The following is a 14,888-nucleotide window of genomic DNA, read 5'->3' on the forward strand; positions in this document are numbered from 1 at the left end:
AGTCTGAAGTTCTAGCTGACAGGCCTCAACACAAAAATGTAACTGCAGTTCTTTCACATTGCCTGTTAACTATTCACTCTCAATTCATATCTGAATATATAAGTTATCAATGCCTTCATTTAAGCTCTTTTCGCTGTGAGAAAGAAATCCTGTATTGATTTATTGTTTATTATTATAGCTGCCCTCTTGTGACAGGAGTCAACCCCAAAGAAATGAGTTAGTTTATAGAAATGGCCATAATTATATTGAACATGGTAGTGAATTTCTCTCTTTGCATCTTGGACCCACACTGTCCACATCGTGGCCTCCCTCTGTTTGGTGGTCTCCCTCATAAACATCAGCACTCATCCTACACAAATCTGATGGTACTAGTTTTCACCATGAAAACAAACTTGTTTTGAATGTGGAGGGCAACAGTTGTAGGGAATCAAATCTGGAATATAAAGATTAAATAGTCCTCAGTATCTCCTCCTGCCACAGAGTGTTGTTTAGTCTTAAGTGGTTTAGTGCAATGATTGTTTTGTACGTAAGATCAACTGTGGAGTCACCAGCCTTTCTTGTCCGAACATACAGTACATCACCAGCCTCGTGCAGATGTCCAGTGTTCAGTCACAGGTAAACTTCCAAGATGTTACTACTTAGTTCACATAGTACATTCTTTCCTCTAACATGCTTTAGGCTTTTATTGTGCTGTCATGTAAAAAATCATCATCCTGATGCAGCAGGAATGTAAAAATAATATTAATAATAATACTATAATGAACAAAGCATAACATACTTCCTTCACTAAAACACATGCAATGTTGTTGGAAAGTATGAACTTGATAACTTGGAAGACAACTTGAAAGATATAGATAGAATACCACATATCACATATTAATAGTATTTTATTTACAAGAGCATTTATTCCTCTTTTGAGCTGTAATTGATACAAAATGCCACCTGAAGGCGCTGTGGTGTCTTTAATCCAGAGGAGCCATCTACTGAAGTTCTTCCTCCGCGAACTTAAAAAAAGCAGCAACTTTTTTTTTAATCAAATATCAAACCAAATCAAGGACATTCAATTAATATGTAGACAAATGGACAACAAGTCAGACCATTGATCATTAAGCTGGTTTGAAGCTTCATTGTTGAAATAGTGATTTGGACCCAAAACTCATTTCAAACAAGAGACACTTGATTTTAACTTCCCTTCAGCACCAGGATCTGCAGTCACATCAGTAGGCTTATGTTATTATATGAGGTCAGGTTCATCTGAGATTCACACTATTGAACATCATCAGCTCAGTATCCAGATCATATTAATGCTTAAACGTTTTATTAAGGAAACTTTCTGTACTCAAGGAAATGAATAAATACTACTACTAATAATGTAAATTGGAGATGAATAATATTGTCGATCTAGTGAATAATAAACATAATATTAAAATAAACATTTACATATATTGCTACCAAGTATATAACAAATATTAATGTGAGGCAACAAACTGTTGGACTTTTTAAAAAACAACATAAAACACACAACCTTTTCTCTTGAATGAGGGTTTGGCCTTATTAATATATATATATTTCGTATTAGTAGATAAAAAAATATTAGGAATTCCAAGTGCTTCTTTAACAACTGACTTCAACAAGGCCAGAAAAGGGGGGGCCGCTGGAACCTGTCAGAGCCAACATACTGAGATAAAGAGGTCAATAATGAACAAATAATACACATTTATTCTTTTGTAATTTCATTGACAATTTGAGCATTTTCCTTATATGTATTTTACCTGAATCGGTCCTCGCTTATCTCACCTCTCACAGTCAGTGAATCTTGGTCGGCCTTTCTTTACGGTTTCCCTTCACATGAGAGGAGGCAATCCTGAGGAAAAAAAAAGAAATATCAACATCTGCTTTACTGCGCGTTCCGAACGAATTTCACCTTTTTCAGAGACACGTGTCACCCTCTTACCTCCTCCGGCATCGTGGACACACTCTGCCCCACACCGTCTGCACCGTGGCCCCCCTCAGAGCCGGGCTCCCCCACAGGTACACGGCCGGTGTGCACACGGCGTTCAGACGGGCCATGATGGCGAACAGATTAGTGGCCTCGTTCCTAAACACGAGCCCTCGGCCCATCACCAGCCTGAGCGCGATGTTAACAAAGGAGGGGCACCACAACACCAAGAAGCTCATGACAACAAAGATGATGATTCTCAGCGACTCCTTGTTGGTTTCTCTCTCTGCGCTGGGGGGGTCTCTCGCCAGCTGGTACCTGGCTATAATGTACAGTTTGATGGTCATGACCACTTTGGTGAACACGATGATTTGCAAGCTGATCACGCTGAAGACGTACAGCTGCACAGATTTGGAGAGAGGCAGGGCATTTTGAGCGATCAGCTGCAGGCACACGTGGAACCAGCAGTACACGTTTACGCAGATGATAACATTCCGGGTGACGAAGCGCGTGTAAATGAAGGGGTGGCACACGGCAAAATATCTATCGAACTGCGCGAATAAAAAAGTCATGATGTTCACCCCGAGCAGAGAAGGTAGAACATGATAAGTCCCGTTTCTGGACGGGTACCCCTCCTGCACATCGAACAGACCCAGATAGTACACTGACAGCCCCAGCAGCGTGTCACAGATGCTGGTGTTCAGCATGAAGATGAACCTGTTCTGCAGCCGCAGCGCTCTGGTGCATAAAATGGTGATGACCACCGGCCCCGCTAAAAGAACCGCGGCCGTGGCGAATAAGATCTGAAAGATGAAGATGAGATAATCCACTGGACTGTCGAAGTCCACCGAGAGACGAAGCACCGCTCCTGTCACCGGGGGTGTGAGGTTGGAGAGGAGCATGGTTTCTGGAATGCATGCTTGGATTATTCTCTCTTTATATTGTACATGCGATACAATGTGTCCCCATGAGGAATGACCTAATGTCACTCGTCATATCAAACTTCAAACTTTTATTCTCCCAAACATTTAATATTTTAAAGACATAATCATTTAATTAAGTCTGCATTTTGCATTTCAGTTTGATTTCACTTCAGTTTTCACATGAATTTAAAGATTAAAAACCACTCTTTGTTATATTGAAAGTAAAAACTAATCACACAATATTTCCCCAGAAACATACAATTAGACGTACATTAATTTCTATGCGTCAGGTTAGTTGTTCATAAAAAAACTTTCCACAAGCCAACATACATTTACTTTTCCTCTCATCGCCACAATTACATACATTGACAGTGAAAAGCTTTTGATTCATTATTCATTTGTTATCTTATCATTTGGATAGAAATCATCATCAGGCACTAACAATTGTTTTCTGGTGATTCACCTGAATCCAACTTATTTTACTTATTATATTTATAGTTTAACTGCGCTTAATCTAAATGAAGAAGCCTCTTAGTTTACCGTCATAATAACTTTACCAGGTTGAGATAATGTCAACAAGTCAAACATTAGAGAATAGAGGCATCATGACTTTAATTCCAAGAAGAAAAATGCTGATAAGTGAGACAAGAAATCCACTTGCACAGCAAATAAAAATTGATGGGAAATACTAAAATAACATCGCTGGCCCTAAGTGTTTTCAACATGACCGATTTTATCTTTAAAGTGCAATGGAATGATTTTAGATATCACAATATCACGCGAGCACGGTGCTATAACATTGGCCAAGATGTGATTAGTATGAATAAGGCAGTGTGTAGACTGTAGAAGTTAGGACGAACGAGTGTTATGTTGACTGGCGGGGTCATGATGGGAGTAAATGGAAGCTCACACAGAGATGCACTCAATGTTTTAAAGTCAGTGTTTTCTTCGTGCAGACCTCAGACTCTCCCTGATGACGGTGATTGATTGACAGATGGTCATAGACGTCCCATAGATATTTCTCTTTGAGTTTCCTTTCATTCCTGAATTGAATGAGGCAGCTTCATAAGTTAGATATGGTTCTTTATTATTGTTGGAGGCGTAGTTCACACTGGTTCATCGTCTCATCACCGCCCCCCCACAGCTCGTGCAGCGGGAGGTAATTACTCAATGTTATTTATCAACAACAACACGGAGCTGACCGAGGTCCTGAACCAGCTGGTGTCAGTGGAGCTGTCCGAGCCATGGTGCTGAACCTGCGGCTGGTTAATCCCATCAAGATTAAGATTAAGATTTATCAAACTATTAATGAACAGAAGCACTGAGGTAAATGCGGTTTCTTAATTTGATGGTATTTACCAGGGTGACGGCTGCCAAGTTCAGACATCATCACCCAGATGCCTTTTTAAACTAAACACTGGAGCTTTTTAGAACAATAGGACAAGATGGAGGAAACCCCTTGTCTGTTCTACTGCACTAATGAATGGCTACCAACAGTCATCGGATGTTAGTGACAGGTGAGAGTTAAAATTAGATGTCTGCTTTTAAAGACTGTTACCTCACTTTTAAAGTCTATTATTTCTTTACAACATGAAAGTCTCCATTTGAGATAAGTTTCGCCCTTAAGCGTCTCCACCCTTTCTTATGTCACATTCTTCTTTTCTGTTATGACCTGAGTCTATTTGTGGCAAATATGAGTCAGAGAAACGTTTGTATTGACATCACAAGATAGAGAAAATAACAAACTAACTTTAGATAGTTTGATTTTACGAGTCATTTCTGTTATATAATACTATTAACAACTGTAATATTCGTGCATCATTTAGCTCGTTCTTTACCATAATGTTATCCTTATGAAAATATAAAACCCAAACTGCGTTGTACAGGCTGTTGTAGAATATCTGATAAATTAACCTCAACCGTTGATATTGTCTGCGAGGGTTTTATATCTGTATTTGAAAGTTTCATAAACTTTAAAAGGTGTTAAATTTGAAACAGGACATTAAGCTTGGAACCGGATCAATGCACATGGATTTTTATAGAAAATAAAATAAAAACATTCCTATTCTCATTGAAAGTTCAAAAAATAGACTCAGTGATTACAAAAGTATCATACATATTATTTCATTTCTTTTAAAACCGTTTATGACGCCTATAGTACGTTTTTCGTGGGAAAGAAAACATACATACATCCTTTCCAAGTGCCAGACCTAACCTTGCCCCATGTCTGTAATGAATTGTCCTCCAAACACGTGGCAGTGGCCCATAAATACATTTCTCCATTTTCAAACCAGTCTTTCATCTTTGATTTCAGCCTTCAATTCACACACAACATAATCCAGGCTCCATGTGCTCTCTGCAGTCATTAAAAAAAAAGAGGACAATCAGTAAATTGTGATGATTAAGGACTCACGTTAATTCAAAATCAAACACATGACATATTAGACCCGTGGTCTGGACATTTAGTCCGTCTCCTGGTGATGATGATGATGCAGATTCAGCTTCGTTGTAATTTTCCATCAAAAGTAAAACCAATTCTGAAAAGAGACAGGAGGTGAGGGTGGAGAGAAAGAGAGGGTTGCAGTCAGTGTTTCGCAAAAAATACACGATCAGTTACAAACAGTGACATTGTAAATTGATTGTATAGAGACCGACCTCCTCGCGGGGCAGATCCTCCGCCACACAGTAAACCACACGGCCGCCCGCAGCGCCGGGCTGCCCCAGATGTACAGAGCCGGGGTGACCAGCGCGTTCAGCCGTGCCAAGATGGCGAACAGGTTGGTGGCCTCGTTCCTGAACCTCAGACCTTTCCTGGTCAACTGTCTGACAATGATATTCACAAAAGACGGACACCACAGCGCCAAGAAGCAAATGACCACAAACACAATGATGCGCAACGACTCCTTCTTGTTGTCTCTGTCCGCGCTGGGCGCCTCTCTCACCAGGTGGTTCCTGGCGATGACGTATAATTTAACGGTCATCAGCACTTTGACAACAACTATAATCTGCAGAGTCATCACACCGAATGCGTTTATTTGAGCCGCTTTTGAAATTGGCACCATGTTCTGCACAGTGAGGATGGAGTAGGTGTAAATCCAACAAAACGCGCAAATGCCAATGACAAAGCCCCGGGTTATGAAGCGGTTATAAAAGAAGGGATGACACACAGCGAAGTAACGATCGAACTGAGCGAACAGGAAGGTCAACACATTGACACCGAGGAATGAGGGCAAGATGTAAAATGTGCCATTCCTGGAGGGGTAGCCCTCCTGGACGTCGAAGAGGCCGAGGTAGTAGACCGAGAAGCCGGTCAGCGTGTCACTGATGCTCGTGTTCAGCATGAATATGAAGCGGTTCTGGCCTCGCAAAGACCGTGTGGAGGAGATCCCGATCACCACCGAGCCGGCGACCAGCACCGCGCTGGTGGCGAAACCAATGTGGAAGATGAAGATGAGGAAGTCCTCCGGAGTGTTGAAGTCCACCGACAGAGGGACGGTGGCGTTAAGGAGCATCCTGGTGCTCCACCTGAGGATGAGCACGCAGGAGATTTATAAAGGCCAGATGGATGGATCCTGTGGAGTGTGAGCACACCTCCTGATCTCTAGAGGAAAGAAGGCTTGAGCAAAAACAAATTATATGTTGAGTTAAAACAAAAGATCTGAATGATGACCATTGGAAAAACTTGTGTTTGGTGATGGTGAAAACAAGGTGATATTGAGTTACTGTGGATTTCTGCTGCCCTCTACCTAAAACGAATTCCCTCTCACCTGAAGTCTGAGGTCTCCATCACCCTGAAAAACCTTTCTCAAGTTTCTATAACTTTCTGTTCAACACATTTAGGACATGTAGTGCAACCGGAAACAAGAAGTGCAAGGGCGGACAAAGAAAACATTTAACTACTATTAACTACTACTAATTGTGACCAGAGGACAATAGGTGCAGGGTGCAAAGATGCTGCAACCAATTCTGATCAATAACAAACAGGTTACTTATAATGAGGAAGGTGTAGCATTTGGTGCAAAGTGCAAATGTGCTGGAAACAGTTTATTATTAATGTTCAGAGTATTGAATACAAATAAGTAACTGGGGTATGAGGTGTATGATACACATGCATAAGCATAAAGTTCTCTCTTTAATCTCTTTAAACCCTTAAACAGTTTATTAACAAACATGTTCGACATAAACTTTCTCTATTTCCTTCACGAACACCTGATTGATCAAATTCAGCTTCAGCCACATGAGGGAGCAATGAACCCTTGTTTCTCTGTCTCACTAATCATGCACCAATAGCCTGTAAAGAGTGTTTTATGTCTGTATATTCTCAATCCAGTTTGTATTCAGTATGCTGCATAGTAAATATTAATGGATGAAAGTTTAATCCACTCAAAGTTTGGTAAACACACTCATTTCTTTTCTTGTCTGAATATAGACACTTTCACCAGTCAACACGTTGTTGGCAGTTTATTTGTTTAGTCAGTCAAACACAAAGAGGCCTTATTGGCCCTTAACTGTGATCACATAAAGAAACTATAATTTACACGTTTATTTTCTGAAAATGTAGAAAAAGTTTCAGAGGTTACAGACTTGTTCGCTAGAACCTGAAAATGATATCAGCTTAGTTTAGTTTTAATTGCAGGCTGTTGTTATTTTACTTCACTTGTTGACCTGATGTCCAGGGAATTAGTCACCCAGGTACATGTCTGCTTATCTTGTCTGTGCTTCTTAAGTCAGAGCAGAACCCTCTGGGTTGTCACTCAGTGGCTCTGCTGCCTCGTCACTGTGCCATGAGGACCTGAACTCTTCGGCAGCTCTGCACCGATGAGTAACAGCAGCCTGCAGGGCCTGTCTTTTGCTCTGCCCCTCACCAGCTTTGGCAATGTGCTGATGTTTCTCTTCAGTGTTTCCTTAGCTTCCAGCATCATTTTCCTCAACATGTCCGTGTGTGTCTCCATACTGCTGAACAGGGCTCTGCGCAGCGAGAACCGCTTCATGTACATGCTGAGCACCTGCTTCAGTGACATCTGCACCGGCGTGTCGTATTACTATGTTGGTGTCCTGGATGTGAGGGACAATTTCAACTCCCCTACGAGAACATATTACGTCGTTCCCACATTTTTAGGTCTGTCCTACATGGCCATCCTGGCCGCACAGGCCGACAGGTACCACGCTGTGGTGTCACCTTTCCAATACTCGCGCCGCATGACGCGCAACAGAACCGTGATTGTGATCTGCGCGTACTGGCTCTACGCCAGCCTCATAGTGGCTGCGAACAATCTGGTCACCGTCGGCGTGGCCGGAAAGATCACGAGCATTGGATCGTTTGTGGGCAACATATTCGGGGTGATTATAATGATAGGACTGAACATCAGGCTGTTCATCATAGCCAGGTTCCAGCTGGAGAGGGAGCCACCCTCCGTGGAGAGGGACACCAAGCGCTCCTCGGTGTATCTCATACTGGTGGTGGTTTTGTTCTTCCTGGGGACGTGGCTTCCCATCTTCTCTCATGTTATCGCCTGTAACTTCATTGGCTCGGGGTGTTACACCACTAAGAATGAAGGCACCGACCCTCTGCGAGTTTTGCCTCGAGTGAACGCTGCCCTCACCCCCATCCTGTACATCTGCGGCTGCTCCCCGCTCAGAGCCACGCTGCTCACCAAGGTGTGGAGGCCCTGCTGCAGGAGGAGGTGAGAGAGGGTGGTGATGGTGTTAACTCCTCAGTGCTGCCTGCAGTTGTGTGTCATGATGGTCACATCTGGCTTCACGTAAACATGTGATCACAGCTGGAATCACTTTACAGATGCTGCAGAAAACTCACTTTTATTGTTTCATTTATGTGCGTAAAGGCACGAAAGTGAGGTGAATACCTCTCCACATATCTTAGAGTTATCACCTCATGTTACCATATTGTAGATGGAGTATAAAACATATTGCATGTTTTGTATTTTATGCCTTTATAGGTGCATGTCCTAAAACATCAAGACAAATATAATAAGTATTTATCTTTCTGGCTCGTTTTAAATGTCTTTTCCCCATTCTCTTCCATTCTCTCCACAAGGCGTGTGTTCTGGAAGACTCGGTCCCATTAGACGCCCACTGGCTTCATTTCTAAGTGGATGGATGTCAAAGTTGATAAAGTTTAAAATCTATGCCAACATTATAAAAACGCATTTAAACACATAGTGGGAAAGTGAGAACAAGTTCAGGCTTTCATGGGAGATGAAAATGTTTCATCAGGCACTCAGCACATTAAGGATGTGTAATCCTGTAATCAACACCTTGTTTCATGTGTTGTCAAATCACAGGGAACACATTACAGGTGTTATTCCACAAATAAGTGATGGAAATAAGGCTGAAAAGGACCATGTATCATATGGGGTATTTGTTATTTGTAATATGACATGTAAATGAAAAATTAAAGGTTGTCGATGATATTTTTAAAACTTCTGAACAGTTTCTTAACATGTTCGACATAAACCTTCTCTTTTTCCTTCGTGAACACCTGATCAAATTCATTTTCAACCACTAGAGGGAGCAATGAACCCTTGTTTCTCTAATGATGTCTCACTAAACATGCACCAAATAAGTTTGATGGATTTTGGATTTGGATGACATGAATTTGTTCCTGCACAATTCAGTTGTGTGTTTTATGTCTTCTCAATCCAGTTTGTATTCAGGATTCGATATGCAGCATTTTAAATATGAATGTATACAACTTTAATCCGCTCATAACTTAGTAAACACATATATTTTCTTGTTCCAAATAATACAACGTAAAAGACCCTGAAAGATTTCCTAAAAATATGACATTAATGAAAACACTCAGTTGAGTTTACCACTTGTAAAAAGTCAGTTTGTCTGAATATAGACACTTTAAACAGTCAACACATGTCGGCAGTTTATATCTTTAGCTTTAAAAGTAGTCAAACACAAAGAATAGTGAGTGGCCCTCAACTGTGATCACGATAAGAAACTAAATTAGATTTAATTTACAGGTTTATTTTCTTTCTTTTACCCTAAATTGTAGAAACAGTTTCAGGTGTTTGTGTCCAAATGTTTCTGTCAGCTTTCATACCTAAGATGACCTTTAAATTCAAAGTGATTTACATTAAAATAAAGAATTGAACAATTGAGAAACTTCCCAAAAAAAGTTTAGCACAAGCATCATTTCACATTATTTATAATAACATTGTTGAGTTTGAGCTGTATATATTGAAGCAAAGCTGAAATGATTTATTGTATGAAGCTCAAATCAACTCCTGCTTTTCTTTCTGTGTCAAACAGAAACGGTGGAATCAACCTTGTTACTGGTTCTTAAGTGATGAGATGTGTTGTCTGTGAATGTCTGAGCCTGAGATTCATAACAAATTGTCCTTCTTTTATGAACTTCAGTCAAAACTGAATTGGTCTGTCTTATGAGTGCATCGCCTCAGTCACTGATATGTGTTCATTTACAAAAGCTTTCAGTGCAAAACTCCTGTATATCTTCTATTAAATTATAGAAGTCATAATCATCATTTTGAAATTTGTTGGGCCCAAAGTCTGGACTTAATTATGAAATTAAGCGTTCAGGTTTTTGGCACCTAACTCATGGAATTATTTAGAAATTCGAATTGTTATGTTGGGACTATTAAATGTAATGAAAATATAAACTAAAAACAATCGAGAGTCATTTATTCTAATCGCAGGCTGTTGTTATTTTTAAGCCTGTTACTTCACTTGTTGACCAGGGCATCAGCTGCAAAGTAAAACACCCGGGGCTGAGCCCGGAGGGCGGGTACTAAGGTGTATTAATAAACTTATATACACGCCTATTTTGTTCTCTAGTAAAGAGAAGAGCAGATATGCACCCTAACATATAAATGATAGATTCTCTTCTGCTGGACAGTTTACAATACACAATGTCACAAACACTGCAAATCTCAAATATCTATTTTTACTTTACATGTAGGCACTTGTATTTTAGTATTTCCACTTTATGCTACTTCATACGTCTACTCTTAATACATTTCAGAGAGAATTACTGTATTTTATACTGCATTATATTTATTTGACAGCTTTTAAGATGAAGATTTCAAATAATAGATAATAGAACAAGCTATTAAAACAAGACTAAATCAGTGCTTTTGAAAAAATGTTGCCTCTGAAAAAAGAAATGTAATTTTTTCACAGGGCAGAGTTGTTTAAAGCTTTTCCCTCTGAAGTTCTCAATGGTTTAATGATCCATCTCACCACAAATCAAAGAGAGAAACAAGATCTCACAGTATATTTAGTGTATATAAAACTGTTTATAATGAATTTTACTGGAGCTTCACTTTCTGCTTACACGGCTTCTTCAGTATTAATGATCTAATGATGTCATGGAGCTTAATAAAATAATATAATAATCTGTCAAACGAGTACTTTTACTTTAATACTTTAACTACAGTTAACTAGCCTGTATGTGATGGTGTCAGGTGTAGTCAAATCTAAATATTTAATCCCAGAGATCGCACAAAAATGGTACAAAAACTTTAGAGATTAAAATACCCCCGAATAATATCAGTTAATGAAATCAGTCAGACAATGAACTCCCTTTTATTTATTATACTCTCCACACTGATTTCACATTCATTCAGTTTAGACTTGTGCTGCACCGAAGGCTTAAAGGTTCAGTGTGTAGAATTTAGTGACATCTAGTGGTGAAGTGTCATATTGCAGATGAATGCCCCTCCCCTCACCCTCCCCTTCAAAACATGAAGGAGAACCCGTGGTAGCTTCAGTTGTCATAAAAACTTAAAAAGTGTTTCGTTTTTCAAGTTTGGATTAATGTGAAAAAAACATGGTGGCTTCCGTAGAGAGGACCTGCTGCTGATGTAAATATTAAATATTTAAATATAAAGGGCCCATTCTAGGGTAAAGATAAACAACTATTTGTGGGGGGGCTGTGAGGAGGCAACAGACAGAGGGCTACAGCCCCGGATACCCAAGCCAGGATACGCCCCTGTTGTTGACCTCTGGGGAATTACAGCCACAGGTGGACGTGTGCTTATCTTCACTGTGCTTCTTAAGTCAGAGCAGAACCCTCTCGGTTGTCAGGTCTCAGTGGCTCTGCTCGGCACTGAAGACCTGAACTCTGCGCACACGTTTTCTCTGCACCCATGAGTAACAGCAGCCTGCAGGGCCTGTCTTTTGCTCTGCCCCTCACCAGCTTTGGCAATGTGCTGATGTTTCTCTTCAGTGTTTCCTTAGCTTCCAGCATCATTTTCCTCAACATGTCCGTGTGTGTCTCCATACTGCTGAACAGGGCTCTGCGCAGCGAGAACCGCTTCATGTACATGCTGAGCACCTGCTTCAGTGACATCTGCACCGGCGTGTCGTATTACTATGTTGGTGTCCTGGATGTGAAGGACATCTTCAACTCCCCTACGAGAACATATTACGTCGTTCCCACATTTTTAGGTCTGTCCTACATGGCCATCCTGGCCGCACAGGCCGACAGGTACCACGCTGTGGTGTCACCTTTCCAATACTCGCGCCGCATGACGCGCAACAGAACCGTGATTGTGATCTGCGCGTACTGGCTCTACGCCAGCATCATCGTGGCTGCGAATAACCTGGTCACCGTCGGCGTGGCCGGAAAGATCACGAGCATTGGATCGTTTGTGGGCAACATATTCGCGGTGATTATAATGATAGGACTGAACATCAGGCTGTTCATCATAGCCAGGTTCCAGCTGGAGAGGGAGCCACCCTCCGTGGAGAGGGACACCAAGCGCTCCTCGGTGTATCTCATACTGGTGGTGGTTTTGTTCTTCCTGGGGACGTGGCTTCCCATCTTCTCTCATGTTATCGCCTGTAACTTCATTGGCTCGGTGTGTTACACCACTAAGAATGAAGGCACCGACCCTCTGCGTGTTTTGCCCCGAGTGAACGCTGCCCTCACCCCCATCCTGTACATCTGCGGCTGCTCCCCGCTCAGAGCCACGCTGCTCACCAAGGTGTGGAGGCCCTGCTGCAGGAGGAGGTGAGAAGTGATGGTGTTAACTCCTCAGTGCTGCCTGCAGGTGTGTGTCATGATGGTCACATCTGGCTTCACGATACATGATGCAGAAAACTCATTACTATTTTTTCATTTTTATAGGTTTGTATTTGTGCGTAAAATCACGACAATAATCTGAATATCGCTCTGATGTCTAAGAGTTATCACCTCGTGTTGACATATTGTAGATGGAGTAAATATTGCATGACTGCATGTTTTGTATGTTATGTGTTTAAATGTCCTTTTCGTTAGATCTTACTTTAAATCATTGAGCTCTCTGTTTTTTTACACGCCACAAAACAGCATGATAAATATCCTAAGTGTTGATTTTTCTGACAATAATTCATTGTTTTAAATGTCTTCTCTCATTCTCCTCCCAAGGCGTGATGTGTCCTGGATGACTCGGCCCCATTTGATGCCCAGTGGCTTCATTTCCAAGTGGATAATAAAAACAAAACCCACGGTGGGGGATGTTGCTCTGTGAATACACAGCAGCTGACAAAAAAAACAGTGAGGACAGGTTCAGGGTTTCATGGGAGATGTTGGAAATGTTTCATCAGCCACTCGGCACATCCGTAAACTGTAATCAACACCTTATTGTTTCATATGTTGTGAAATCACAGGGAACAAATTACAGATGTTATTCCACAAAGAAATGATGGAAATAAGGCTAGAAATGAAGTGTATCATATGGAGTATTTGTTATTTGTAATGCCACATATTTAAAAAAAGGAGGTTATCAATGAACCTCATTTTCAGCTGAGACGTGTTGATTTTCTTTTTATTCATTGATTTTCGATTCTCTTCTGAATCTCCTCCGAAGTTCCTATAATCCTACGGCTTCTTGACATTGACTCTTAAATGCTTTTAAACAACTTTATACTATTGATTTCTAAATGTATGTCACTGAAATGTAGCACATCTACTAGATTCATATCTCTAACTTCCTGTATAAATCCCCACTGTGATTTTTGTTGAGTAAGATTTATCACCTGTTTGCCCCGGAGCCGTTTGATCCTCAGCCAGGCTGAGCTACAATACAGGAACACGTGTAGTGAGTCTCAGCACCTTGATAACGCAATGATCCATGAGATGCGTGATCCCAGCCTCCCCTGCAGAGGATGCAGTTTGCCCGGCAACCACACAGTGTCAGGAGCGCACTTAGGCACGGAGCCATCACCCAACCATGATGGGATGTGAATCATGAGGAGGAAGGAAGGGAGGTGCAATACCTGGACGGGCCTTAAAGCCTGTATGTGGACATTAGGATTAAATAGTAGCTTCAGTCATATGCCACCATTAAAGAAACATCATTGATACAGATCCAATAAATTAATTGTTGGTCAAACCCAGTGTGTTCGTATCCTGTCTTCCATTGGCTGAGTGTGGGTCCTCTGTGCCGAGAGGAGGAGCCAGCAGAGCTCCACACTTCCGCACATCTGGTGCCCACTTTCTGACCCACGACCCAATGTCTGCTGACACCTTTAAATCATGAGGTTTTAAATCCACCAAACTCAACATCCAGGAAATAAAATCTAATACAAGTTTATACAGATGCAAATGATAATAATAATGATAATAATAAACTTTATTTATGTGGCACCTTTAATTCAAGAAATGCGGCTCAAAGTGCTTTGCATACAACAAAGATAAGAATAAAAAACGCTTATAAAAATATATAATTTATATAATAGACAAATAGACGCAGATTATAAATAATCTGTATATGGACCATATGAAAACAGTGGATCAACACATTTTGTCATTTATTCAGATTTGAGATTAAACTGAGAGTATCATCTTCAATCCCACCGATACACAAGGTTAATGCTGCTTGCACATGACATGTTGGATTTGCAGAGGAACATACAGCACAGTGCAGGAAGTGTCAAATGAATCTTAGTCAGTACGGCGAGCTTTTTATATTCAAACAGAGTGAAGTCATATAAAATCAGTAAAGTTCAGATACTTTAATCTTTATTCAAAGATTTGAGTAAAAAACAATTAT

General features: G+C 40.9%; 4 protein-coding genes across 4 annotated transcripts; 2 read left to right on the plus strand and 2 right to left on the minus strand.

Moving 5' to 3' along the window:
* Positions 1 to 869: 869 nt before the first annotated feature.
* On the minus strand, positions 870 to 2,841 carry LOC138407463 (sphingosine 1-phosphate receptor 3-like). Its single transcript, XM_069523489.1, has 2 exons — positions 1,955 to 2,841; positions 870 to 1,864 (listed from the first exon to the last, which is right to left on the minus strand). Exons 1-2 carry the CDS (start codon positions 2,839 to 2,841, stop codon positions 1,807 to 1,809), a joined length of 945 nt encoding a protein of 314 aa, XP_069379590.1. The 3' UTR covers positions 870 to 1,806.
* A 618-nt stretch (positions 2,842 to 3,459) lies between these two features.
* Positions 3,460 to 6,478, minus strand: LOC138407403 (allatostatin-A receptor-like). Its single transcript, XM_069523079.1, has 2 exons — positions 5,518 to 6,478; positions 3,460 to 5,399 (listed from the first exon to the last, which is right to left on the minus strand). The coding sequence occupies exons 1-2, from the start codon at positions 6,372 to 6,374 to the stop codon at positions 5,360 to 5,362; spliced, it is 897 nt and encodes a 298-aa protein (XP_069379180.1). The 5' UTR covers positions 6,375 to 6,478; the 3' UTR covers positions 3,460 to 5,359.
* A 1,202-nt stretch (positions 6,479 to 7,680) lies between these two features.
* Positions 7,681 to 8,550, plus strand: LOC138407388 (adenosine receptor A1-like). The gene has a single exon (XM_069523052.1). It carries the CDS (start codon positions 7,681 to 7,683, stop codon positions 8,548 to 8,550), a length of 870 nt encoding a protein of 289 aa, XP_069379153.1.
* A 3,449-nt stretch (positions 8,551 to 11,999) lies between these two features.
* Positions 12,000 to 14,227, plus strand: LOC138407389 (adenosine receptor A1-like). The gene is made up of 2 exons (XM_069523053.1): positions 12,000 to 12,865; positions 13,262 to 14,227. Exons 1-2 carry the CDS (start codon positions 12,000 to 12,002, stop codon positions 13,362 to 13,364), a joined length of 969 nt encoding a protein of 322 aa, XP_069379154.1. The 3' UTR covers positions 13,365 to 14,227.
* Positions 14,228 to 14,888: the final 661 nt, after the last annotated feature.

Source organism: Paralichthys olivaceus, chromosome 4 (genome assembly GCF_024713975.1).
Source record: "Paralichthys olivaceus isolate ysfri-2021 chromosome 4, ASM2471397v2, whole genome shotgun sequence".
NCBI lineage: Eukaryota > Metazoa > Chordata > Actinopteri > Pleuronectiformes > Paralichthyidae > Paralichthys > Paralichthys olivaceus.

Excerpts from the sequence above, each read along its gene's own strand:
- LOC138407388 (XM_069523052.1), top strand. The coding sequence starts at position 7,681 with ATGAGTAACAGCAGCCTGCAGGGCCTGTCTTTTGCTCTGCCCCTCACC.
- LOC138407389 (XM_069523053.1), top strand. The coding sequence starts at position 12,000 with ATGAGTAACAGCAGCCTGCAGGGCCTGTCTTTTGCTCTGCCCCTCACC. Across the intron at positions 12,866-13,261 it reads AGGCCCTGCTGCAGGAGGAG|GCGTGATGTGTCCTGGATGA; the intron begins GTGAGAAGTGAT and ends TCTCCTCCCAAG.
- LOC138407403 (XM_069523079.1), bottom strand. The coding sequence starts at position 6,374 with ATGCTCCTTAACGCCACCGTCCCTCTGTCGGTGGACTTCAACACTCCG. Across the intron at positions 5,400-5,517 it reads AGGATCTGCCCCGCGAGGAG|AATTGGTTTTACTTTTGATG; the intron begins GTCGGTCTCTAT and ends GTCTCTTTTCAG.
- LOC138407463 (XM_069523489.1), bottom strand. The coding sequence starts at position 2,841 with ATGCTCCTCTCCAACCTCACACCCCCGGTGACAGGAGCGGTGCTTCGT. Across the intron at positions 1,865-1,954 it reads TGTCCACGATGCCGGAGGAG|GATTGCCTCCTCTCATGTGA; the intron begins GTAAGAGGGTGA and ends TTTTTTCCTCAG.